The 27,916-nt window shown below is 36.4% G+C and overlaps 1 protein-coding gene across 1 annotated transcript in view; it reads left to right on the top strand.

Moving 5' to 3' along the window:
• The first annotated feature begins 2,077 nt into the window (after positions 1-2,077).
• Positions 2,078-27,916, top strand: part of LOC145271052 (uncharacterized) — a 34,291-nt gene continuing 8,452 nt past the window's right edge. The window contains exons 1-2 of the mRNA XM_080126599.1: positions 2,078-3,193; positions 25,245-25,331. Of these exons, the coding sequence (XP_079982725.1) occupies positions 2,132-3,190 (1,059 nt within the window). The 5' untranslated portion in view covers positions 2,078-2,131 and the 3' untranslated portion in view covers positions 3,191-3,193; positions 25,245-25,331. The remainder of the gene's footprint in view (positions 3,194-25,244; positions 25,332-27,916) is intronic.

Raw genomic sequence — 27,916 nt, forward strand, 5'->3', positions numbered from 1 at the left:
TTTCAATCACTATATTAATATGATTTTTGGAATGTGACAATTTATACCCCCTCCCATATATTTTTTTATTTCAATCACTATATTAACTTTTTGTTATACCTCGATTGCATCAAACTGTATGACGTTATGAATTTGCTAAAAAAAATTGGAAAAAGGATGAACAGGAAAAAAAAAAAATACGGGGGAGGGTATAAATTGTCACATTCCAAAAACCACGTAAGGCGATTCCCCACTTTTTATCTGTGCCAAAACCAAAACGTAGATTCCATGAACAAAGCTTCTTTCTTAGAACTGCACGCCTGTGGAACTCTGTTCCGTCTGTCTGTTTCCCACCTGACTACAACCTAGATGCCTTCAAGTCCAACATAAACAAATTCCTGATGAACCGCTAGGTGTGTCAGAAATTTCGTGAAAAATAGTGAATAATTCCACCCCATTTTCAAGCTTATAACTCCTCGAAAAATGTAATTCAAGCCCTATTTTTTTTTTCTCAATTAAAGGAGCAAGGACCAAGGTTTCATAAAAAAAAAACAAAAAAAAAAACAAAAAAAAAAAAACAACGTGGTTAAAAAAAAAAGGTTTTAAACTTCGAACTTTACAGGTAAATTTCTAAAAAAAAAAAAACACTACTTTTTTGTTTTAAATTTGAATATATTATTTATTGACCTTTTCTCTTCAATTTGTGATATATAAAACTTTGGTGAGTAAATTAATTATTTACTTTTTAATAGACATTTCAAAATGGGGGGGGGGCCTGAATGAAAAAAAAAACGTTTGTCTAAAATATTATATTCGGTTTATTGGAAAGAGCATAAAATTTCACATTGACCCTGAAAATATCGTAAAAATTGAATCAATAGAAAAATTTTGATAAATTTTTAAAGTTTAAAAATTGGAAAATATTGAGTTCGTAAAATTCATTATTGTTTTTTTAAAAAATAAATAAAAAATTTCTATTACTTTTAAAACAACTTTAATAGTTTATTTTGGAAGTATAATCCATAAAGAAAATAAACAACCCACTTTTAAAAGAGAAATTACGAGTTTTTTATATTTTATTCGCAGTTTCGTGTTAGGGGTGTCAAAAATTCCTACAAAAATTCTGATACACCCAATGAACCGCCCCCTTAAGTAAGACACTTTATCAAATCTCAACACTAACTTACTGTACATGCAATAACCCTTATCCCTGAGTGGCTTCCGGGCCTTAACCCATCGGGAGCTGGTCCCTTTTTTCCTCCCCACTCCTTCTCTCTCCACATTAAAAAAACGGCCTTGTGCCTAATTTGCTCAGTGGGGAAGCAAATAAATACAACCTTGTAAAAAAAAAAAAAGCATTTTTTTCTTTTTCTTTTTTTATGTTTTTAAGCAACTCGGGACAAGATCAAAGTGTAGTATCTGTTCTTCAGATGCTGCACTTGAATTTCTTGTTCTCTGTCAGTGGAGGAGAAATCATTCACGACTGAGACAATTTTTTTTTATTTTTGTTCCTTTTCTCCACGTTAAAAAAACGACCCTGGTGTCTAACTCTGTCCCGTGGGGAGGCATTGTAAATAGGAACCATCACTATAGTTATTTTCATGGAAAGTGTTCGACTGAGCTTCAATCTCTGGTTCCCCCCTCGCCAAACTTTCACAAGAAACACTCGTCTAGCTGTAAACACTATCAATAATTCCCCCCACTCTTTATCTGTGCCTAAACCTAAACGTAGATTCCATGAACAAAGCTTCTTTCTTAGAACTGCACGCCTGTGGAATTGTCTTCCGTTTTCCTGTTTTCCGGCTGACTACAATATGGTTGTGTTCAAGTCTAACGTAAATAAGTTCTTGATGAGCCGTTCCATATAAGTTATCAAATTTACCAAATTTTCATTACTAATGATTACTATATTGTCCAATTTCTACTGTACACTCTTTAACCCTTATCCTTGAGTGGCCTCTTGGCCTTGATAATGTGGTGATGCCTATGTAAAAAAAAAAAGAAAACCTTTTTGTTGTGGCCCCGATTGCACCAAACTGTATGACGTCATTTTCGATCGACCATGCCTGCTTTATAAAAAAACGGCCGTAGTTAAGGACGCATGCGCCGAACAACCGGAACCGGAAGTATTAATTTGAACTTCTAACCGAATATGGCGTGCACGTCGTGTTCGTTCAGTTATTACGAATGTGTCGTTAAGTTTTACGAAGACAACGAAGCAAGTCTGGAATTTTTTCGGTCGCATGGGGTGTTACCCAGGACGGTCGTCTGCCCTCGTTGTAAATCGCCGTGTGCTTACCGAAAGGATCGTCGGGCTTGGCGGTGTCGAAAAAGCCTCCCTTCTTCCACCCCCGGGCCCAAGAAACGATGTAGCTATATGGTTTCCGACTCGAAAGGATCCTTCTTGACCAATGCCAACATCCCACCGTGGAAGATCGTCCTCTTTGTCAACCATTTCCTCAGCCAACTCTGGGACCATCGGACGGTTTTTGAATGCATCGAGCTGTCGACGAGCACGTCGGTCGACTGGCGATCGTTTTGCTGTGAGGTGACCGATGCCTGGTTCCAGAACCAGGACCCAATCGGGGGAGCCGGGGTCGACGTGGAGATAGACGTGACCCTGATCGCCCCGAGTCGTTACAACGGGTCAACCTACTTGGAGCCCCTGTGGTTGTTTGGCGGCATCGAGAGGTCGACAAAACGGAAGTTCGTTTTAACGTTAAAGACCAACGGGGAACCACCTAGCAAATCGACCCTCGCTCCCCTCATCAAGAGGTATATAAAACCGGGGTCGGTCATTTACAGCGAGGCTGATTCGGTCTACAAAGACAGTATAAGTGAGCTGGGTTTGCCCTATAAGCATGTCGTAATCAGCGACCCTGAAAGTTTGGGGGAGGGCGACCGCGTGGCCAGACGGGACGAGAACAATAGTCTCATCCACCTGTTTTGGCGCGAGCTGAAGATGTGGGTGAAACGGCCGGGCATCAAATCGAAATATATGCACCAGTATCTCTCGAGGTATTTGTTTATTTCGTCGGTGGCCGACGACAAGACGAGTATACTGCACAAGTTTTTTGCACAGGCGGCGAAATTGTATCCGCCCTTTTCTCAGCGCCAACTTCCGGCCACGTGTCGTTCGGAAGATTCGAACTCCGAAACCCAGTCGGACGAGGAGGACGAGGGTCTCCAGCCGGACCCCGACATTTCGTAAAAGGTAAAAAATTCAACGGTTTCCTTTTTTTTTTTTCTTTTTTTTTTTTTTTTTTTTTTTCTTTTTTTTTTTTTTTACAAGATCGGAGTTCAACCATATTAAAAAAAAAAAAAAAAAAGGTTTGTATTACTGTACACATAGATTCGAAAAAGTTGTCAAAAAACAAATAAATGTTATCAAAGGCAAGATAAGTTACTTTTCTACCAAACTGGATATAATTATGGTACTGGTCGCGGTAAGAGTTCCCTGCCGAACACCCTCCAAAAACAACGATGTCTCCCGTTTGTCGCGCAGCCGCAAAGGACATGTTTTAGTTGCCATAGTAACAACACTTTTTTTTTACTCTTTTTAAATGACAACGTTAATGTTTATGAATATTGAAATAAAACATTACTACACATTTATTAATAATATCTTTTTTTTTTTTTTTTTTTTACTGTTTTACTGTTTGTGTCACTTTTATCGACTTTTTCTTTTATGAAACTTATCGGCGGTTCACAAACAGTAAAACAGTAAAAAAAAAAAAAAAAAAAAGATATTATTAATAAATGTGTAGTAATGTTTTATTTCAATATTCATAAACATTAACGTTGTCATTTAAAAAGAGTAAAAAAAAAAGTGTTGTTACTATGGCAACTAAAACATGTCCTTTGCGGCTGCGCGACAAACGGGAGACATCGTTGTTTTTGGAGGGTGTTCGGCAGGGAACTCTTACCGCGACCAGTACCATAATTTTTTGTGTTTTTATTCAATGTAACATGTTTATTCAGCTCGAAAAACATAGTGTTTATCGATGTATTGGAAAATTCAAAATGGCGCCCGACTCTCTCTTCAACACGGTAAGTTCGGAAAAAGGTGTTATAAATAATAAACTAGACAAAATACTGTTAGAAATTCGCTCAATATATGTTACCGTGACATAAGTTGGCATATATTCGGCGGGTTTTTAACAGTACTTTGATTGTTTTTTTTATTTATAACTCCTTTTCCCAAACTTACCGTCTCCGAGAGAGAGTCGGTCGCCATTTTAAATTTTCCAATACACTGTATTTTTTTTTTTTTTTTTTTCGAGCTGAATAAATATGTTACATTGAATAAAAACACTAAATAAATATGTTACATTGAATAAAAACACTAAATAAATATGTTACATTGAATAAAAACACTAAAACTTATCCAGTTTGGTAGAAAAGTAACTTATCTTGCCTTTGGTAACATTTATTTGTTATATATTTGTTTTTTGACAACTTTTTCGAATCTGTGTGTACAGTAAAACAAACCCAAAAAAAATTTAAAAAGAGGCGGACAGACCTAAAGAATCTTGGTTCCCTTTTTGTTTGTTTTTTTAATTATACACATTGATTCGAAAAAGTTTAAAAAGAAAACAAAACAAAAAAAAACAGGTAAATTTTCAGATTATGTCCACCTCCACAATTTTCTTTTAAATGACGACTATTATAGATTTTCGACTATGCTGAATACGAAAATCGGGTACTTGTGCAGTTTTCCATTAAAAAAATGGAAAGTTCAAGTGGGGGGTTTTACCTTTTTTTTTTTTTTTTCTTTTTTTTGATAAAAAAAGGCCAAATTTCGCGAATTTAGCCTTTTTTTAAGCAGTTTGGCCTTCAAAGTTTCTGTTTGGCCTTTTTTTTCTTCACCGATGAAATAAAAAAAAAAAAGCAAATAAAAACAACGCAATAAAACTTTTAAAAATACACTTTTTTTGTTCTTGTTTGTTAGCCCCTCCCCCCCCCCAAAAAAAATTATCAAAAAATCGAGTTTTGACGAGATAATTTGTCCATCCATTAGTTTTTCTGAAATTTTTAGAAGTTTTATTGCGTTGTTTTTATTTGCTTTTTTTTTTTTTATTTCATCGGTGAAGAAAAAAAGGCCAAACAGAAATTTTGAAGGCCAAACTGCTTTAAAAAAAAGGCCAAATTCGCGAAATTTGGCCTCGGGAAATCCAACGCAATAAAACTTTTAAAAATACGGCACATTTTTTTTTTTGTTTTTTGCTCTTGTTTGTTAGCCCCCCCCCCCAAAAAAAAATGCACAAAAATTCGAGATTTAAGGTTTTGACGAGATAATTTAGCGAATTGTCCGGACTATTGCGAAATCCCCCCACTTGAACTTTCCGTTTTTTTTTTTAATGTCAATGGAAAACTGCACAAGTACCGAAAATCGCATTGAAATTTTGCAGAAATAGTTATCGAGATATAAAAAGTTGTATTATGCATTGTATTCTTTGGCAGCCATCTTTTTTACGCCATAAACAAATCTACTCATCTCTGACAACGCATGCGCGTAAAAAAGATGGCCGCCAAAGAATACAATGCATAAAACTTTCAATGCGATTTTCGTATTCAGCATAGTCGAAAACTTATAAAAGTCGTCATTTAAAAGAAAATTGTGGTGGACCTAATCTAAAAAAAAAAATACCAAAAAAACTAATGTTACCAAAGGCAAGATAAGTTACTCTTCTACCTAACTGGATGAGTTTTTAGTGTTTTTTTGTAAAATGCTTATTCGGTTCGAAAAACATACGGTGTTTACCGATGTATTTTTTTTTTTGGGGGGGTACGAAGTAAAAAAAGGTGGGCAGACCTAAAGAATCTGGTCCCCCTCTTTCGGTTTCCTTTTTTTTTTGGTATTATTATACAAACACCGTGACAGCGTTAGGATTAGGGTTAGGGTTTAGGTTTAGGGTTAGGGTTAGGGTTAATTCGCTGTCACGGTGTTTGTATAGTTTTACCTTTTTTTTTTTTGTACAAGGTCAGAGTTCAACCTTATTATAAAAAAAAGAAAAAAGTAATTGTAAGGTTTAATCAAGACATTAAAAAAGGAAAATATCGAAAAAAGGGGTTTGTTTTATTGTACATATAGATTCGAAAAAGTTGTCACAAAATAAATATATAACAAATAAATGTTACCAAAGGCAAGATACGTTACTTTTCTACGTAACTGGATATGTTTTTAGTGTTTTTATTCAATGTAACATGTTTATTCAGCTTGGAAAACATACAGTGTTTACCGATGTATTGGAAAATTTAAAATGGCCGCCGATTCTCTCTTTGAGGCGGTAAGTTTGGGAAAATGAGTTATGAATAATAAACTAGACAAAATACTGTTAGAAATTCGCTCAATATATGTTATCGTGACATAAATTGACATATATTCGGTGGGATTTTTAATAGTATTTTGTCTAGTTTATTATATATGACACCTTTTCCCAAACTTACCATGTTGAAGAGAGACTCGGGCGCCATTTTAAATTTACCAATACATCGGTAAACACTGTATGTTTTTCGAGATTAATAAACATGTTACATTGAATAAAAACACTAAAAATATATCCAATTTGGTAGAAAAGTAACTTATTTTGCCTTTGGTAACATTTATTTGTTATATATTTATTTTTTTGACATCTTTTTCGAATCTTTTTTTTTTTTTAATTTATTTTATTTTTTTTATTACATGGGGGTCAGCACTTATCAAGATCCGGAGGCCACTCAGGAATAAGGGCTATTGTGTGTACAGTAATCAATGATAGTATTGTAGTAATTATTAGTATTGGAGATTTCATAGTGTCTTAAGGGGGCGGTTTGTCAGGAATTTGTTTATGTTGGACTTGAAGACGTCCAAGTTGTAGTCAGGTGGGAAACAGGCAAGCGGCAGAGAGTTCCACTGGCGTGCAGTTCTAAGAAAGGAGCTCTGCTCATGGAATCTACGTTTGGATTTAGGCACAAATAAAGAGTGGGGAAAATTATTGACAGTTTCAGCCAGACGGGTGTTTCTCATGAAAGATTGGCGAGGAGGGAGCAGAGATTGGAGTTCAGACGAGCATCTGCCATGGAAATGACGATAAAACAAGGATAGGCTCGCAATGTCTCTTCTGTGGGAGAGAGGTTGCAGAGAAGAGAAAAGGGCATTCCCCACCAAACCACAAAGTCTATTTTGTACTTTGTCAAGGCAGGATAGGCTGTTTTTAGCAGATCCTGCCCAGATATGGCAGCAGTATTCCATCCTTGGACGTACTTGGCTTTTATACAGATAGAGAATTACATCAGTAGTGAGATATCTTCTGGAGTGGTAGAAGGATCCCACCATTTTCCCAGCGTCCCTGGCAACATATTTGATGTACGTGTTCCATTTAAGATCAGGAGTAAAGGTCAAACCCAGAAGCCTGTCAAAACATGGAGCCTCTCCAAGACGAGAGCCATCCATTTCAATTGATGCCAGCTGGGGATCAGAGCGTTGATGATGTAAAGATAGGAGTTTGGTTTTAGATGCATTAAAAGTAACCAGCCACTTCTTTCCCTATTGTACCACGCGCTCAAGATCAGAGGAGAGAGAATTAGATAGAACTTTATCATTTACGGCCTTTGATGTGTTGCCATAGACGGTCGTGTCATCAGCGTAGATGTCAATGAATGATTTAAGTATGTGTTTAGGGAGATCATTGATGTAGATCAGGAAGAGAGAAAGAAATTTTCTGTGTACAGTAAAACAAACTCGTTACTTTTCTACCTAACTGGATACGTTTTTAGTGTTTTTGTTTAATGTAACATATTTATTTAGCTCGAAAAACATACCATGTTTACCGGAAAATTTAAAATGGCGGCCGACTCTCTCTTTGACTCGGTAAGTTTGGGAAAATAAGTTATAAATAAAAAACCAGACAAAATACTGTTAGAAACTCGCTCAATATATGTTACCGTAACATAAACTGACATATATTCGGTAGGTTTTTAACAGTTTTTTTGACTGTTTTTTTATTTATAACTCCTTTTCCCAAACTTATCGTGTCAAAGAGTCGGGCGCAATTTAAAATTTTCCAATACATTGGTAAACATTGTATGTTTTTCTGAGCTGAATAAGCATGTTACATTAAATAAAAACACTAAACACATATCCAGTTAGGTAGAAAAGTAACGGGTTTGTTTTACTGTAAACACAAAATTTCTTATCTTTTTCTCTCTTATTTTCTGTCCTGCTCCAACCAAGTCTACCGACCTGCTCCACAAACCCCAAAACCTCAACAATTATGACAAATCTCCAAAAAAAGAAACACGAATAAACCTAGAACTCCATCCTCCAACGTAGACCCCTATTAAAAACCACCGGATATATATTTCAACCCATGTCACGGTAACATGTAATGAGCAAATTTCTAACAGTATTTTGTCTAGTTTATTATTTATAACTCATTTTCCCAAACTTGCCGCCTCAAGAGAGAATCAGCTGCCATTTTAAATTTTCCAATACATCAGCAAACACTGTTTTTCGAGCTGAATAAACATGTTACATTAAATAAAAACACTAAAAACTTGTCCAATTAAGTAGAAAAGTAACTGATCTTGCCTTTGGTAACATTTATTTGTTATATATTTGTTTTTTGACAACTTTTTCGAATCTATGTGTACAGTAAAACAAACCTGAAAAAAAAGGTATATTGTACATATTCGTTATGGAACGAAGTTTTCCGAAAAAAAAAAAAGTGAAAAAACAATTTATGATACTGAGCAAAAGGTTTGATTTTTAGGAAGAAAGACTAGTATTTTTTTTTTCTTTTTTTTTTTTTTTTTTTTACACGGTGGTCACCACTTATCAAGGCCCGGAAGCCACTCAGGGATAAGGGTTATTGCAAGTACAGTACGTTAGTGTGGAGATTTGATGAAGTGTTTACTTAAGGGGGCGGTTCATTAGAAATTTGTTAACATTGGACTTGAAAACATCCAAGTTGTAGTCCAGAGGGAAGCAGGCAGACGGAACAGAGTTCCACAGGCGTGCAGTTCTAAGAAAGAAGCTTTGTTCATGGAATCCACGTTTTGATTTAGGCACAGATAAAGAGTGGGGGAAATTTTTCACAGTGGATTCAACTAGACGGGTGTTTTCCGTGAAGGTTGGCGAGGGGGGACCAGAGATTGGAGTTCAGACGATCACCTGCCATGGAAATAACGATAAAACAAGGATAGGCTCACAACGTCTCTTCTGTGGGAGAGAGGTTGCAGGGTAGAGAAAAGGGCATCCCCCACTAAGCCACGAAGTCTATTTTGTACTCTGTCAAGGCAGGATAGGCTGTTTTTAGCAGCTCCTGCCCAAATATGGCAACAGTATTCCATCCTTGGACGTACTTGGCTTTTATATAGATAGAGAATTGCATCAGTAGTGAGATATCTTCTGAAGCGGTAGAAGGATCCCACCACACAAGAGACGTTGCGAGCCTGTCCTTGTTTTATCGTTATTTCCATGGCAGATGCTCGTCTGAACTCCAATCTCTGGTCCCCCCTCGCCAATCTTTCACGAAAAACACCCGTCTAGCTGAATCCACTGTGAAAAATTTCCCCCACTCTATATCTGTGCCTAAATCAAAACGCGGATTCTATGAACAAAGCTTCTTTCTTAGAACTGCACGCCTGTGGAACTCTGTTCCGTCTGCCTGCTTCCCTCCGGACTACAACTTGGATGTCTTCAAGTCCAATGTTAACAAATTCCTAATGAACCGCCCCCTTAAGTAAACACTTCATCAAATCTCCTCACTAACTTAATGTACTTGCGATAACCCTTATCCCTGAGTGGCTTCCGGGCCTTGATAAGTGGTGATCACTGTGTAAAAAAAAAAAAAAGTTTTTAACAGTATTTGTGTAGTTTTTTATTTTTAACTACATTTCCCAAACTTACAGTGTCAGTTGGGCGCCATTTTATTGGTATTATATATTCGTATCATCGAGGTTATCCTGAGGGGGACCAAATTGAGCTTTCGTTACATTTGAATATGTTATATAGAGTTCTTCATTGAGGGGCACTTTTTACGTTTGGGTGTATACACTATGTAACATCAAAGATTCCGTGTGCGTATGATTGTCTCTAATATAAATGGTTGTGTGTTTGTTTATCATAAAGAGAATCGTGTGTGTGACATGTAATTTCTGAACCTACCTCTGTTCTCGCTGTTGAACCATCTGGCAATTTCTCATCCTGGAGGGAGACTTGATACCTGTTTGACGAAGATTTATCACTCCAAGACGATGAAATGGTTTTATAGTTTTTATTTCACTTTCCCCAGAGGTTCTGCAGAAGTGGAAGTGAAATCGCTTGTGTGGGCTCTTCTTCACACACGTCAGCGTTAGTCCCCCCCCCCCTCCCCAGTTAAGAGGGAGGAGACCACGGAAAACGTCCGTCTTCTTCAAAGCTCAAATCAAATCTCACAGATCTAGCCAACCACGTCACACATACGTAATTTGGTCAGCTGACCTTTGGTTCTGGTAAACGTGTCTACCTCCACGTTTACTCACCTCTCTCTCTCTCTCCCTCTCTATTCTCTTATAGAGACACAGAGAGAGAAAATAGAAAGAGTAAGAAAGCCAGAGAGGGGGGGGGAGATGCTCGTTAACATTCCTCCACCCCTTTTTTATCAAAATGTATGGCAAGCCATACATTTTTAATAACTAACTAACTAAAAAAAAAAAATTATGTCCGAAGTACATCTTTATTTTTTCACTTTCCGGACTCACCCCTTTTCCAAGAAAGATCAGGCACCAGTACTCTTCTACTACACTATCAACCCTTCTGCTGCTTCTCGAAAGTCTCTCCTCGACATTAACTTGCTTCCAAGTTAGACAAAGATACAGCTTTGCAGATATACATCTTGTCTAGGCGGTCGCATTGTTGGATATTTTCCACTGACTCTGCTCTTTATTTGGACCACTTGGCCAAACAAATGGAGACTCCATTTTCGATCACTTTTTCGAAATGGGGCCAGCATATCGCAATTACGACCAGAACGTCGGATGCTCCATGTTGGTGGTAGCTTTATTGCATGGGGACTCGAACCCCAGACCCTCAGATTAAAAGTCTGATGCTCTACCGACCCAACCATCCCACTCGCGTTCTCGACTTTCAGCATAGGCCTAAGTCCCAGTTTTTTTTCCTTTACTGTAATGCCCTGACGTCTTTCTCTGAGTGGTTCTATTACTGGAGCTTTGTTCTATTCTATCTACTACTTCGGGACTTCACAAAGCTCTTCTACTAACTCCCTTGGTTGGTCTAAGCCAAGATACGCCTTCACACTGATTCACTCGGACCCTGTTTGAGCTCCTGGAACCCGACAAGATACGGAATCATCACTCCCTAACTAATACTTATCGATTTCTAACTAAGTAGTTTTCCCTTTGTGATTTTTCCGCATTCCCAGCAAGTCCCAAGATTCCAACCCAGATATCCCTCACACATTCCTCTAAAAAAATAAAAAAAAATAATAAGGCTCTATCTTGTCCCTTACGTAATCTGCATCTTTCCCTTTCTTCTATCTCCCCGTGATTAGGCTTGGTACCGACTGTCCAGTCGCTCCGTACCCTGAGGAATTATCGCGACCTCGCACGCCAGTCTTTTGTTGGACAAGACTTATTGCCGTTGCTTGGGCCTACGTGGCATCTTCCAACTCGCTGGAACCACTAGTATTGTTTTAACAGGGTACTCATTACTCTAAAATAGTATTTCCCCTGCCAAATTTTCTAATTTGTGACAATACCGTGGCTTATAAAAAAAATAAAACAGAAAAAACTGCTTTCTACAGCCTAATCGCCTTGTAATTCTCATGAAAAAAATGCAACTACGCGCTAAACGTCCCTAAAATATAACTAAACCAACCAAATCTATTCCAAGATAATTTAATTTAATAATACCAATTAAATTCATCCAGCATGTTTTTTTTTTTTTTTTTTTTTTTTAAAATTTTGGTACCTTTAATTCACAATAGGGTAACATTTTATTTTCCTAAGTACTTGCATACATATTTCATTCATCTTCTCTTGAGCGATTCGTAACATAATGGCCACGTCAGCCATTGCACCCCCTCTGCCCCTTACACCATGTCAGAGGGCATTTCATTTGCTCTCTGAAGTTGATTACAACTAGATCCGCTCACGCTGGACAGAATACATTCCGTTTACTGCAATGTCAGAAAAACCTTTTTTTTTTTCCAAAGTCGGTAAGCGCAACCTGCCTTAAAGACACATAGCTTCACGGAAAACATCGGATTTCCACACATGAAGTACTCAAACTTGCTCCATGTTGATTCTACTCGAAATCAACAGAAATCACGATAAAAAAAATAAAATTCGAATCATTTCCCGAGAATAATGAAATTAATAACTACCCATGTAATTCAACACCTCTCCAAAATTCTAACATGCTTGCCACAGAAATTAAATTCCATTCACGCCCCACTTTTTTCTTTCATTTCTTCATCTAGTTTATTTAACCCTATATTTATCCTTTTGTTTTTTCTCCCTTATGTGGTCAAAACGTCACTCATGTCGAATAGAACATTTATTCTACTTTTCGAAAATTGAAATTAATACCGACTGAACCTTTGACTCTTCCGAAACTTTTTTTTTTTTTAAATCATTTATTACACTGTTTAAATCTTATTTCTTTCTCTTTTTCCCTATTTTATTATTACTATTATGATTATTAATTAATTAATTAGCAACACGTTCTTTCTTTTATTAATCATTCTTTCAATAGACCCCACAAGCAAAGATTTCACCTCACCATTCTGCGAAAAAAAAATACATGTCAAAGAACAAGAAAATTCTGCCAATACCGTTTGACAACACATCAATTACATAAAAATAATAAATTAAAAAATACAAAAATATTCTATAAGCAATCACAAAGTCCCATCTCACTAACAACAAAATTCCAAATAACAAAACACAGATTCGTGGATACTCCTTTTGACCACGTCATCAAGTAGGTCGGCTGCATAGTGCATCATCTTTTACCATTCCACAGAGTTAAAAATTAAAGAAAAATCACAGTCGTTTACAAAAAATACCTAGACATTTACAATTAAAATACAGTCGTTTCTAAAATAAAATAAAACGACTCACTTATAAAGTCTCAGACAACTCGATGGAACTAAAAATTGTCCATGTCAGAAAAAAAAAAAAAATTCCTAAGAAATAAAATCGTACAATTAGTGAAAAAAGGAAAAAAAAATCACATTTCAGAACCTATCCATTGTTTTTCATCAAAAGTACATATTGTTTTTCCTTAAAAGTTATGCTTAGTTCACAGTTTAAAAATGACACAAAATATTCATAACACATATTTGTGATTGACATGTTTATCTTTTTGGTAAACTGAAAGACTCATTCTTTGTTTTTCCCTTCTAACTTTTACATTAAGTGATATTTTTCTTCGTTCATAACGAGCTAATTCCTAATACGATAAACATTTTTTTTTAACTATTTTCTATATATAAAGTTTTACATCTGTGTGTCTGTATGTCTTCCTTTTCTTTCTTCGTGAAAAGGTCGTACGTGTGTATTGCTTTTTTTTTTTCTTTTTTTTTTTCTTAATTATTTTTCTAATTCGCCTAGTGTTTTAATGGACCCTACGTTGTGTATGTGTTGATTTGTATTTTTTTTTTTTACTGTTCTTTCTTTTTCTTTTTTTCCATACCTTTTATTGTTTTTCTTGTCCTTTTTTTCTTTTTTTTTTCTATTTCTTTTTTTTTTTTTTGACACTAAATCTCCATGCTTCCACGTTGTATTTTCTTCAACACAGGTTCGATTATCGCATCGGTGATGCGACTGGTCGACGAGCACCAAATTGAATATGTTATATATTCAATCATCGAAGTTATCCTCGAGGGGTACCAAATTGAACTTTCGTTACATTTGAATATGTTATATACAGTTCTTCATTTAGGGGCACATTTTACGTTTTCTATATAACATAAGAAAGATTCCGTGTGATTGTCTCTAATATAAATGGTTGTGTGTTTGTTTATCATAAAGGGAATCGCGTGTGTGACATGTAATTTCTGAACCTACCTCTGTTCTCGCTGTTGAACCATCTGGCAATTTCTCATCCTGGAGGGAGACTTGATACCTGTTTGACGAAGATTTATCACTCCAAGACGATGAAATGGTTTTATAGTTTTTTATTTCACTTTCCCCAGAGGTTCTGCAGAAGTGGAAGTGAAATCGCTTGTGTGGGCTCTTCTTCACACACGTCAGCGTTAGTCTCCCCCCCTCCCCAGTTAAGAGGGAGGAGACCACGGAAAACGTCCGTCTTCTTCAAAGCTCAAATCAAATCTCTCAGATCTAGCCAACCACGTCACACATACGTAATTTGGTCAGCTGACCTTTGGTTCTGGTAAACGTGTCTACCTCCACGTTTACTCACCTCTCTCTCTCTCTCCCTCTCTATTCTCTTATAGAGACACAGAGAGAGAAAATAGAAAGAGTAAGAAAGCCAGAGAGGGGGGGGAGATGCTCGTTAACATTGGTAAACACTGTTATTTTAGTGACTTTATGACGTCATACAGTTTGGTGCAATCAAGGTTAAACAAAAGGTTGCTATAGTGAGTTTTTTAAATTTTTTTTAATAGGTGACACCACTTATGGCCTAGAGGCCACTCAAGGATAAGGGTAAAAAAGGGACAATATCATAGGAATCGTTAATACTGTAAATTTGGTAAATTGGATTACTTAAGGGGAACGGCTATTCCAGAACTTGTTTACATTGGACTTGAACATAACCATGTCGTAGTCGGCTGGAAAGCAGGAAAATGGAAGTGAGTTCCACAGGTGTGCAGTTGTAAGAAAGAAACTTTGTTCATGGAATCTACGTTTAGGTTTAGGCACAGATAAAGAGTGTGGTAAATTATTGATAGTGGTTTCCTCTAGACGAGTGTTTTTTGTGAAAGTTTGGCGAGAGGGGATCATAGATTCGAGCTCAGACGAGCACTTGCCAACAATAAAGCACAGACTCGCAACGTCTCTTCTGCGAGAAAGAGGTTGCAGGGAAAGAGAAAAGGGCATCCCCTACGAAGCTACGAAGTCTATTTTGAACTCTGTCAAGGCAGGACAAAGTTTTCCTAGCAGCTCCTGCCCAGATGTGGCAACAGTACTCCATCCTTGGACGTACCTGGCTCTTATATAGATAGAGAATTGCATCAGTAAGTAGATATCTAATGGATCGATAGAAGGATCCCACCATTTTTTTTTTTTTTCAGCGATCTTGGCAACAAATTTGATGTCCGTGTTCATTTTCTCTGAATTTCATGTTAAGAACGGCTTTCAGAATAAACACCCTCAACCTCACCATGTTAAGAACGGCTTTCTGAATAGACCCCCCCTCCCCTATGTTATGAACAGCTTTTGAAATAGATCCCTCCCTCCCCCAACCTTGTCATGTTAAGAACGGCTTTCATGATAGACCCTGCCCCTCCCCCAACCTTGCCATGCTAAGAACGTCTTTCAGGATAGACATCCCCCAACTTCCCCATGTTGAGGCCGGCTTTCGGAATAGACACCCCTAACCTCCCCATGTCTTTTTTTTTTTTTAACAAAGGAGCCATCACTTATCAAGGCCCGGAGACCACTCGAGGATAAAGGTTATCGAGTGTACAGTGGTAGATGGGATAATATTGTAGTAATCGTTAGTGGTGGAAATTGGTTAAATTGGATTAAGAACGTTAGTGTTAAGAACGGCTTTCGGAATAAACCCCCCCAACCTCCCCATGTTAAGAACGGCTTTCAGAATAAACAAATTATTGTAGTAATCGTTAGTGGAAATTGGTTAAATTGGATTAAGAGCGTTAATGTTAAGAACAGCTTTCGGAATAAACTCATTCAGCCTCCCCATGTTAAGAACGGCTTTCAGAATAAACACCCTATTTTCAGTAAAATAAAATATTTGCTTTGTTGTCTTCAGTTGCAAGAAGTGAAAGTTTCGTTTTACCCGAATGTGCGTTACTAATTCCTCGATTGTGAAAAAAAAAAATGGCTGCAAGGGTTTCTCCATGTTGAATGAGAAACCTTTTTTATTCTCGTCACAAATTGTCGTCTGCTGCTCGGATTTTCAGCTCGCATGCGTCAAGTTGCAAATCACTGCGCGGCATTGTGATTGGTTGAAATTTATGTGACGTCATACAGCAGCAGGAGTTGAAAATCACCGCACGGCATTGTGATTGGCTCAGCTTGATGTGACGTCATACAGCAACAGAACTCTAGCTGTTGACGAGGAAAGCCGATCGAATGTTGAGTTAGTTTAGATCAATATCTGCATGAGTAAGTACCTTTTTTTTTTCTTTTCTTTTCATCTTTCCTTTTTTCTTTTCTTTTCTTTTTTCTTTTTTCTTTTTTTTCTTTTCTTTCCTTTTTTTCTTTTCTTTTCATCTTTCCTTTTTTCTTTTCTTTTCTTTTTTTTCTTTTCTTTTCTTTTTTTTCTTTTCTTTTCTTTTCTTTTTTCTTTCCTTTTTTCTTTTCTTTCCTTTTTTCTTTTCTTTCCTTTTTTCTTTTCTTTCCTTTTTTCTTTTCTTTCCTTTTTTCTTTTCTTTCCTTTTTTCTTTCCTTTCCTTTTTTCTTTTCTTTCCTTTTTTCTTTTTTCTTTTTTCTTTCCTTTTTTCTTTTCTTTTCTTTTTTCTTTCCTTTTTTCTTTTCTTTCCTTTTTTCTTTTCTTTCCTTTTTTCTTTTTTTCTTTCCTTTTTTCTTTTTTTTCCTTTTTTCTTTCCTTTTTTTCCTTTTTTCTTTCCTTTTTTCTTTCCTTTTTTCTTTCCTTTTCTTTCCTTTTCTTTCCTTTTCTTTCCTTTTCTTTTTCTTTCCTTTTTTCTTTTCTTTCCTTTTTTCTTTTCTTTCCTTTTTTCTTTTCTTTCCTTTTTTCTTTCCTTTTTTCTTTCCTTTTTTCTTTCCTTTTTTCTTTCCTTTTTTCTTTCCTTTTTTCTTTCCTTTTTTCTTTCCTTTTTTCTTTCCTTTTTTCTTTCCTTTTTTCTTTCCTTTTTTCTTTCCTTTTTTCTTTCCTTTTTTCTTTCCTTTTTTCTTTCCTTTTTTCTTTCCTTTTTTCTTTCCTTTTTCCTTTCCTTTCCTTTTTTCTTTCCTTTTTTCTTTTCTTTTCTTTTTTCTTTTTTCTTTTTTTCTTTTTTCTTTCCTTTTTTCTTTTTTCTTTCCTTTTTTCTTTCCTTTTTTCTTTTTTCTTTTTTTCTTTTTTCTTTTCTTTTTTCTTTTTTCTTTCCTTTTTTCTTTTTTCTTTCCTTTTTTCTTTTTTCTTTTCTTTTTTCTTTTTTCTTTTCTTTTCTTTTTTTCTCTTTTTTCTTTTCTTTTTTCTTTTCTTTTCTTTCTTTTCTTTTTTTCTTTTTTTTCTTTTTGTTTTTTTCTCTTTTTTCTCTTTGTTCTCTTCTCTTTCTTTTCTCTTTTTTCTTTTCACTTTTTTCTCTTTTTTCTTTTCACTTTTTTTTCTTCTCTTTTTTTTCTCTTTTTTTCCTCTTTTCTCTTTTTTCTTTTTTTTAGCTTGTGTACCGTTCGACATTACTTGTTTTAAGAACTGTATAAACATTTTACATTAAGTAAAACCACTGAAAACTTATCCAGCTAGGTAGAAGAGTAACATATATTGCCTTTGGTAACATTTTATTTATTTTTATTTTTTGACAGCTTTTTTCTGTTAGAGAAGACTTTTTGGCCTTTGGGCCAAGATCAAAGTGTAGTATCTGTTCAAATACTACACTTCAGTTTTGGGTTTGTATTACTGTACAAACAGATTCGAAAAAGTTGTCAACAAACAAATATATAAAGTTTTCACGAACGGTTTACAAAAGCCGGTGGAGGGGCGGTGGCCGGTGTGTTTTGTTCCCCCCCCCCCCGGCCTCCATACTTCTTTTTTTATTTTTTGCGGCGACGTCGGTGGCGAGGGGGGTGGGGATTCCAGTAACATGTATCATATTTAGCTTTTTTTTTTTTTTTTTTTTTTTTCTTTTTTTTTTCGTTATTGGAAAACAAGATGGCCGCTATTAAAAATGATGGGGATTACGTTGGATACTGAATGTCTTCAAATACGGTTAAATGCGTTAATCGTTCTCAGCGTACCCGAAAACCTATAAAAGTCGACAAATTATAGGTGAATGCCGAGGGGGTCGGTAAAACTAAAACTTTTCCGTTCTCAAGTACCCCCCCCTTTTTTTTAAACTTGCGGAAAACGCTCTTTTTCAACGGTTGTTTTAAAAATGGAAATTTAAATTTCATTTTGCGTTTTACGTCAAACGCACCGTTCACATTCGACATGTCAACTTTTCTAGGTTTTCGAGTATGCCGAGTCTATTCCGATAGCCGTTCTTAACATGGGGAGGTTATGGGGTGTGTCTATTCCGATAGCCGTTCTTAACATGGGGAGGTTATGGGGTGTGTCTATTCCGAAAGTCATTCTTAATATGTTGAGGTTAGGAGGGGTGGCTATTCCGAAAGTCATTCTTAACATAGTGAGGTTATGAGGGAGTGTCTATTTCGAAAGCCGTCCTTAACATGGGGAGGAGGGGGAGGTTGTCTATTCCGAAAGCCCTTAACATGGGGAGGTTATAGGGGGGGGGGTCTATTCCAAAAGTTCAAGATCAATCCCCCCCCCTTTTTTTGTAAGTGGAGAAATCCTTCACGACTGAAACAATTTTCATTTTTATTCCTTTCTCCACGTAAAAAAAAAAAAAAAAAAAAAAAACGATCCTGGCGTCTACCCCCCCTTTTTTGTTTTTAAGCAGTTTAAGTGTGTCAGAAATTTCGTGAAAAATATTGAATAATTCCACCCCGTCTTTCCAAGCTTATAACTCCTCGAAAAATGTAATTCAATCCCTAATTTTTTTTTTTTCAATTAAAGGAGCAAAGACCAAGATTTCATAAAAAAAAAAAAAAAACGTGTTTTTTTTTTTTTTTTTTTTTTTTTTTTTTTTTTAAAGGTTTTAAAACTTCGGACTTTACAGGTAAATTTCTAAAAAAACACTACTTTTTTTTGTTTAAAATTTGAATATATTATTTATTGACCTTTTCTCTTCAATTTGTGATATATAAAACTTTGGTGAGTAAATTAATTATTTACTTTTTAATAGACATTTGAAAATGGGGGGGGGGCGTGAATTAACAAAAAACGTTTGTCTAAAATATTATATTCGGTTTATTGGAAAGAGCATAAAATTTCACATTGACCCTGAAAATATCGTAAAAATAGAATCAATAGAAAAATTTTGATAGATTTTTAAAGTTTAAAAATTGAAAAATATTGAGTTCGGAAAATTCATTATTGTTTTTTTTAAAAATAAAAAAAAAATTTCTATTACTTTTAAAACAACTTTAATAGTTTATTTTGGAAGTATAATCCATAAAGAAAATAAACAACCCACTTTTAAAAGAGAAATTACGAGTTTTTTATATTTTATTCGCAGTTTCGTGTTAGGGGTGTCAAAAATTCCTACAAAATTCTGATACACCTAGCTAGGTGTATCAGAATTTTTGTAACATAAAACCACATAAAAGCATATGAGATATAAACGGATACACACTCGAGAGTCAAAACAATGAAAAGAATATGCTGTTGTCCTAACCCTAATTATTAAAACTAAAATGGCGGTTTATCAAAGACATAAGCATATTTAAGTTTTGTTTTTAAATATGAAAGAATTAATTTTTTTTAGCGATATACACTACAACAAAAGTTCTTGTTGAGCCGTTCCATATAAGTTAACAAATTTACCGAATTGATTACTATATTGTCCAATTTTTACTGTACACTCTTTAACCCTTATCCTCGAGTGGCCTCTTGGCCTTGATAATGTGGTGATGCCTGTGTAAAAAAATATAAAATAAAGTAATAATAATAATAATAATAAAAAGCCAAAAATGTTTACATGCTATCAAAACTGTTTACACTCTGATTCAAGGGGAGATAATTAGCAAAGGATGCATAGAGTTACTTCCCCTTAGTCGTCTTGAAAAATGACTCTCGCCACAGAGAACCACATAAAAGCATATGAGATATAAACGGATACACACTCGAGAGTCAAAACTATGAAAAGAATATGCTGTTGTCCTAACCCTAATTATTAAAACTAAAATGGCGGTTTATCAAAGACATAAGCATATTTAAGTTTTGTTTTTAACTATGAAAGAATTAATTGTTTTTAGCGATTCGCTGAAAACATTGGCAAAAAAAAAAAAAAAAAAGTTCTCACCCCCCCCCTTTTTTTTAATTTTTTTTTTTTTTTAAGTTTTACGTTTGTTTTAAAAATGGAAATGGAACGGATATTTAAATTTCATTGCGTTTTACGTCCAACTCATTTTTTTTTTTTTTTTACCTCACTAACGATATACGCATCGGCTCCGATGTTGAACATTGCTCAATTGAAAGAGAAATCATTATTTTTACAAGGAAAGAATTTTTGCGTGTTTTTTTTAAAAAAAATTTTTTATTTATTTATTTTATTTATTTTTATTTTTTATTTATTTTTTATTTATTTATTTTTTATTTATTTTTATTTTTTATTTATTCATTTTTTTTTTATTTTTAATTTCTTTGCCGGAGTTTGTAATTCGTAATATTTGTAATAATTAATTTTATAACATTGAAAAAAAAAATTAGGGCTTGAATTGCATTTTTAGAGGAGTTATAAGCTTGGAAAGATGGGGTGGAATTATTCACTATTTTTCACGAAATTTCTGACACCGCTAGTGGTGGCCACAATGAAAAAAAAATTTGCAACTCACTCTGATGTGACCGGAAGTTAGGGGACAAAAAAGATTTCTTTATCCCCCCCCCCCAAACTGCATCTCTCCTCCTTCTTTCATCTATCTATCTATCTATTCATCCTGGTCACAAAGTTCGTGTTGACTTTAGTAGAACGTTATAATTGAAAACTGAACCCCCACGTGAAAAGTTTCGAAATTTAATTTTTTTTTTTTTTTTTTATAATCTGGAACTTAAGCCTTTAGTCTGATATTAAAAAGAAGAAAGACAGCCATTTTGTAGTCAGCTGGAAAGCAGGTAAAGTAAATAATTCGACAGGTGTGCAGTTCTAAGAAAGAAACTTTGTTCATGGAATTTAGGTTTAGGTATAGATGAAGAGTGGGGGAAATTATTGATAGTGTTTTCAGCTAGACGAGTGTTTCTTGTAAAAGTTTGACGAGGGCACTGGAGATTGGAGCTCAGACGAGCACTTGTCATGAAAATAACGATAAATCAGAGACAGACTCGCAACGTCTCTTCTGTGAGAGAGAGTGTGCAGAGAAAAGGGCATCCCCCACTAGGCTAGGAAGTCTGTTTTGAACTCTGTCAAGGCAGGATAAGGTCTTCCTTGCAGCTCCTGCCTAGATGTGACAGCAGTACTCCATCTTCGGACGTACCTGGCTCGTATATAGGTAGAGAATTGCATCAGCAGGTAGATATCTGCTGTGGAACTCTGTTCCGTCTGCCTGCTTCCCACCTGACTACAACCTGGATGTCTTCAAGTCAAACGTAAACAAATTCCTAATGAACCGCCCCCTTAAGTAGACACTTTATTAAACCTCCACATTAACGTACTGTACTTGCAATAACCCTTATCCCTGAGTGCCTTCCGGGCCTTGATAAGTGGTGACCACCTTGTAAAAAATAAAAATAAGAAAAATAAAATTTTTTTCAGAAGCCCTAGACTTGCTTATACGTGATGTAAATACGAGTGCCACATCTGGGCAGGAGTTGCTAAAAACAGCCTATCCTGCCTTGACAGAGTACAAAATAGACTTCGTGGTTTAGTGAGAGATTCCCTTTTCTCTTCCCTGCAACCTCTCTCCCACAGAAGAGACGTTGCGAGCCTGTCTTTGTTTTATCATTATTTCCATGGCAAGTGCTCGTCTGAGCTCCAACACCCCCCCCCGCCAATCTTTCACGAGAAACACCCGTCTGGCTGAAACTACTGTCAATAATTTTCCCCACTCTTTATCTGTGCCTAAATCCAAACGTAGATTCCATGAGCAAAGCTTTTTTCTTAGAACTGCACGCAAGTGGAACTCTCTGCCGCTTGCCTGTTTCCCACCTGACTACAACTTGGATGTCTTCAAGTCCAACATAAACAAACTCCTGACAAAAAAACCGCCCCCTTAAGTAGGACACTCTATCAAAACCCCCAATACTAATGATTACTACAATACTATCTCCTTGATTACTGTACACGCAAGAACCCTTATCCCTAAGTGGCCTTCGGGCCTTGATAAGTGGTGACCCCCATGTAAAAAAAAAAAAAAAAAAAAATCCCACCATTTTTCCAGCGACTTTAGCAACAGATTTGATGTATGTGTTCCATTTAAGATCAGGAGTAAAGGTCAAGCCCAGAAGCTTGTCAAAACATGGAGCCTCCTCAAGACGAAAGCCGTTCATTTCAATTGATGCCAGATGGGGATCAGTGTTGATGATGTAAAGAGAGAAGCTTGGTTTCAGATGCATTAAAAGTAACCAGCCACTTCTTTCCCCATTGTACCACATGCTCAAGATCAGAGGAGAGAGGATTTGAGAGAACCTGGTCGCTATATAATTGAATAAATGAAAATATATTCAAACCTATTTTGCGACCAGGCAAGACCAGGCGCACACCATTTTTAGTAAAAAAAAAAAAATATTTTCTCTTATAAAAATAAAAACTTGATTAATTTACGTGAATTTTGGAATATGACATTTTCTTTCAGTGACAGACCCCCCCCCCTCCCTTTATAATGATATGATTTTAAAAGGTATTAACAACAGACAAAGGCTACTACTAAATTAATTAGGGAATGCACAAAACTTAATACAGACCAATAATGGGTTGAAAAGGTATAGATTTTGAACCCTTGGACGACGATGGTATTTACATCACGTATAAACATGTCTAGGGTCTTTGGAAAAAATTATTTTTTTTATTTTTTTTTTTTTTTTACACGGTGGTCACCACTTATCAAGGCCCGGAAGCCACTCAGGGATAAGGGTTATTGTAAGTACAGTACGTTAGTGTGGAGATTTAATAACGTGTCTACTTAAGGGGGCAGTTCATCAGGAATTTGTTTACGTTGGACTTGAAGACATCCAAGTTGTAGTCAGGAGGGAAGCAGGCAGACGGAAGAGAATTCCACAGGCGTGCAGTTCTAAGAAAGAAGCTTTGTTCATGGAATCTACGTTTTGATTTAGGCAAAGATAAAGAGTGGGGAAAATTTTTGACAGTGGATTAAGCCAGACGGGTGTTTTTTGTAAAAGATTGGCGAGGGGGGGGGGGAGCAGAGATTGGAGTTCAGACGAGCACCTGCCATGGAAATAACGATAAAACAAAGATAGATTCCTAGATGTAAAAGATCTTTCTACTCCAGTAGTTTCTTCCCCAGAACCGCTAGACTTTGGAATTCCATTCCAGGTCCCTGCTTCCCCAACTGTACTAACGTGCAGAAGTTCAAGTGTAATGTGAACCGATATCTTGCTGCCCAAATCCCTACATAGTACCTCAGTAGTTGTTGCCCCTGACAGTAGCCCCCTACACCAAAGTGGCAATTTGCCTTGTTTGGAGTGAAAATGTAATAAAAAAAATTTAAAAAAATTGTAGAGATTCAACGTCTCTATCAACTGTGCCACGGGCCCCGAATCTTTGAATCCAACTTTGATCGCCCTTCGGGGCCCGTGGCGCAGTGGATAGAGACATTGAGCCTCTACAGTTCCAGATGAAAATTGTCTGAAGATAGCGGTTTCAATCCCACCCAAAGCGTGCCAGAGGTTAATTGGCCAAAAATGTGGTGAGACGACAACTACGGATGGCAGTGATGGCTGAGAATGCAGTTAGGAGATTCGGAAGTTCCTACCCATCGCGGTTACCACCTGACGAAGGCCCGAGGAGTTAGTTGGCCGAAACGTTGTGAATAAATAATCAAATAAAAAGATGAAAAACAAATAAAGATGAGACTAGTAATCCGAATTAGAATTAATATAATTAATTTAGGTGACTAAAATAGGACGATTCCATGTTTTGTTAACTATAATTAATTTAGGTGACTAAAATAGGACGATTCCATGTTTTGTTAACTATAATTAATTTAGGTGACTAAAATAGGACGACTCCGTGTTTTGTTAACTATAATTAATTTAGGTGACTAAAATAGGACGATTCCATGTTTTGTTAACTATAATTAATTTAGGTGACTAAAATAGGACGACTCCGTGTTTTGTTAACTATAATTAATTTAGGTGACTAAAATAGGACGACTCCGTGTTTTGTTAACTATAATTAATTTAGGTGACTAAAATAGGACGACTCCGTGTTTTGTTAACTATAATTAATTTAGGTGACTAAAATAGGACGACTCCGTGTTTTGTTAACTATAATTAATTTAGGTGACTAAAATAGGACGACTCCGTGTTTTGTTAACTATAATTAATTTAGGTGACTAAAATAGGACGACTCCGTGTTTTGTTAACTATAATTAATTTAGGTGACTAAAATAGGACGACTCCGTGTTTTGTTAACTATAATTAATTTAGGTGACTAAAATAGGACGACTCCGTGTTTTGTTAACTATAATTAATTTAGGTGACTAAAATAGGACGACTCCGTGTTTTGTTAACTATAATTAATTTAGGTGACTAAAATAGGACGACTCCGTGTTTTGTTAACTATAATTAATTTAGGTGACTAAAATAGGACGACTCCGTGTTTTGTTAACTATAATTAATTTAGGTGACTAAAATAGGACGACTCCGTGTTTTGTTAACTATAATTAATTTAGGTGACTAAAATAGGACGACTCCGTGTTTTGTTAACTATAATTAATTTAGGTGACTAAAATAGGACGACTCCGTGTTTTGTTAACTATAATTAATTTAGGTGACTAAAATAGGACGACTCCATGTTTTGTTAACTATAATTAATTTAGGTGACTAAAATAGGACAACTCCGTGTTTTGTTAACTATAATTAATTTAGGTGACTAAAATATAACGGCTCTGTGGAGAAGTTCAAGTGCAACATGAACCGATATCTTGCTGCCCAAATCCCTACATAGTACCCCAGTAGTTGTTGCCCTGATAGTAGCCCCCTACACCAAAGTGGCAATATGCCTTGTTTGGGGTGAAAATGTAATAAAAAAATTAAAAAAAAAAACTCCGTAGTCTTTAAAAACACCATTGTTGCAATTGTTTGTAATTGAAAACAAAGTAGACGTTAAAATCTTCTTCAGACGACAGGATTACATGAATTTTTATTTATTTTTTTTTTTTTTTAACTATTTCTGCAGCGGCAACTTTCAATTCCATATTGTTCCGAAGACTTGTATTCCAGAAACGAATGAATAAGTCAAGCCGGACCGTGACATTTCGTAAAGGTAATAAATTCAACATTTACTTTTTTGTGGTTGTTCGCATTTGTAATCTTTTTAAACCAACGCATTTTCTTTCTTTTTTTTTTTTTTTTTTTTTTTTTTTTTTTTTACATAAGTCACCACTTATCAAGGCCTGGAGGCCACTTGATGATACGTGTTAAAGAGCGTACAGTAGTGAATGGGATAATATTGTAGTAATCGTTAGTCGTAAAAATTTAGTGAATTGTATTACTTAAGGGGAACGGCTCACCAAGAATTTGTTTACGTTGGACTTGAAGGCGACCATATTGTAGTCAGTGGGAAAATGGAGGAGAGTTCCATATGCATGGTCCCCCGTGAGTGCAGAATGAATGAGGGATCACCACTTATCAAGGCCCGGAAGCCACTCAGGGATAAGGGTTATTTTGTGTACAGTAATCAATGGGATAATATCGTAGTAATCGTTGGTATTGGAGATTTGATAAAGTGTCTTACTTAAGGGAGCGGTTTATCAGGAATTTGTTTATGTTTGACTTGAAGACATCCAAGTTGTAGTCAGGTGGGAAACAGGTGAACGGAAGAGAGTTCCACAGGTGTGCACGTCTAAGAAAGAAGCTTTGTTCATGGAATCTATGCTTTGATTTAGGCACAGAGAAAGAGTGGGGAAAATTAATGACAGTGGTTTCAGCTAGACGGGTGTTTCTCGTGAAAGATTGGCAAGGGGGGGGGGACCAGAGATTGGAGTTCAGACGAGCGCCTGCCATGGATATAATAAAACAAAGACAGGCTCGCAGCTTCTGTGGGAGAGAGGCTGCAGGGAAGAGAAAAGGGCATCCCCCACTAAGTCACGAAGTCTATTTTGTACTCTGTCAAGGCAGGATAGGCTGTTTTTAGCAGCTCCTGGCCAGATATGGCAGCAGTATTCCATCTTTGGACGTACTTGGCTTTTATATAGATAGAGAATTGCATCGTTAGTGAAATATCTTCTGGAGTGATAGAAGGATCCCACCATTTTCCCAGCGTTCTTGGCAACAGTTAGCCCCAAAAGTCTCCAGGGGACGTCAAATCCTGGCGGAAATGAACAAACGGTGTAGTTTTAGGCCTTTAACATATTTGAATTTGAGTTCTGTACCATGCAAAAAAAAAAAAAAGTCCATCATTTGTATCCCTTCCCCCCCCCCTCCCATGTAGGTATTTTTTGGATATCACTTATGTTTTCTGAATCGGTACTGTTTGAGTGCAGTGGCAAGGAGAAGTCTAGGAAGACTGGAAACGATGCAGAGATAAGCGGAGAGAACATGCAGGCTCATCGTTGTTTTACTTAGGTGATCTGACTGTGTCAAACGTAATTATGTCTATGAACGTGTTGAGCTCTAAACTTTATATTTTTATTTATTTATTCCCCCCCCCCCCCCGAAAGGAGGGTTGACCTATAATGTTAGAGAGAGAGAGAGAAGCGGGGAGAGTGTGAATTACAGTGTAGACACGTTAACCGGAAGTAAAAGATCAGCTGATTTGATTGCATGTGAGTCATGTGATCAGGTTAGCTGAATCGATGAGATTTGATTTGGACTTGGAAGAGAGCGGACGGCTTCGCCATTGTCTCCTCCTCATCACTCGGGGGGGGGGGGGTTACGAACGCTGACGTTCTAGAAATAAGACCTTGAAGAAGAAACCACAGGTTAAATTCACTTTCCATTCCTTTCTGCAAAACATTTGGAAGGTGAATAAAAAACTAAAGAACCAATTTCTTGTCTTGGAGTGAAATAATTCTTCGTCCCCAATCACAGGAATCCAGTCTCCCTCCCAGACGAGAATTTCCAAATGAACCAACAAAATTGCAGAAGGTATGTTTAAAAGATACATGACAAGTCACACACGTATGCGGCCTTAACAGCATCACTAGACGATCAGACACACAACGACATTAAACTGATAAGATAATCAAACACTCAACCCTTTATTATAGAGCAAGAACGTAACAGTAAGTCCACCCTTGTCTGTTCGTCTGTCCGCATTTTTCTCAATAACTATCCTTACATCATCAACGCTCTGATCCCCATCTGGCATCAATTGGGATGGATGGCTCTTGTCTGGGAGAGGCCCCGTGTTTTGACAAGCTTCTGGGTTTGACCTTTACTCCTGATCTGAAATGGAACACGTACATCAAGTTTGTTGCCAAGGTCGCTGGAAAGATGGTGGGATCCTTCTACCGCTCCAGAAGATATCTCACTACTGATGCAATTCTCTATCTATATAAAAGCCAAGTACGTCCAAGGATGGAATACTGTTGCCTTATCTGGGCAGGAGCTGCTAAAAACAGCCTATTCTGCCTTGACAGAGTACAAAATAGACTTTGTGGCTTAGTGGAAGATGCCCTTTTCTCTACCCTGCAACCTCTCTCCCACAGAAGAGTCGTTGCAAGCCTATCCTTGTTTTATCGTTATTTCCATGGCAAGTGCTCGTCTGAACTCCAATCTCTGGTCCCCCCTCGCCAATCTTTCACAAAAAACACCCGTCTAGCCGAATCCACTGTGAAAAATTTCTCCCACTCTTTATCTGTGCCTAAATCAAAACGTGGATTCCATGAACACAGCTTCTTTCTTAGA

The sequence above is a fragment of the Euprymna scolopes genome, chromosome 46 (genome assembly GCF_053919585.1).
Source record: "Euprymna scolopes isolate OS-2025 chromosome 46, ASM5391958v1, whole genome shotgun sequence".
In the NCBI taxonomy this organism is placed as follows: domain Eukaryota; kingdom Metazoa; phylum Mollusca; class Cephalopoda; order Sepiida; family Sepiolidae; genus Euprymna; species Euprymna scolopes.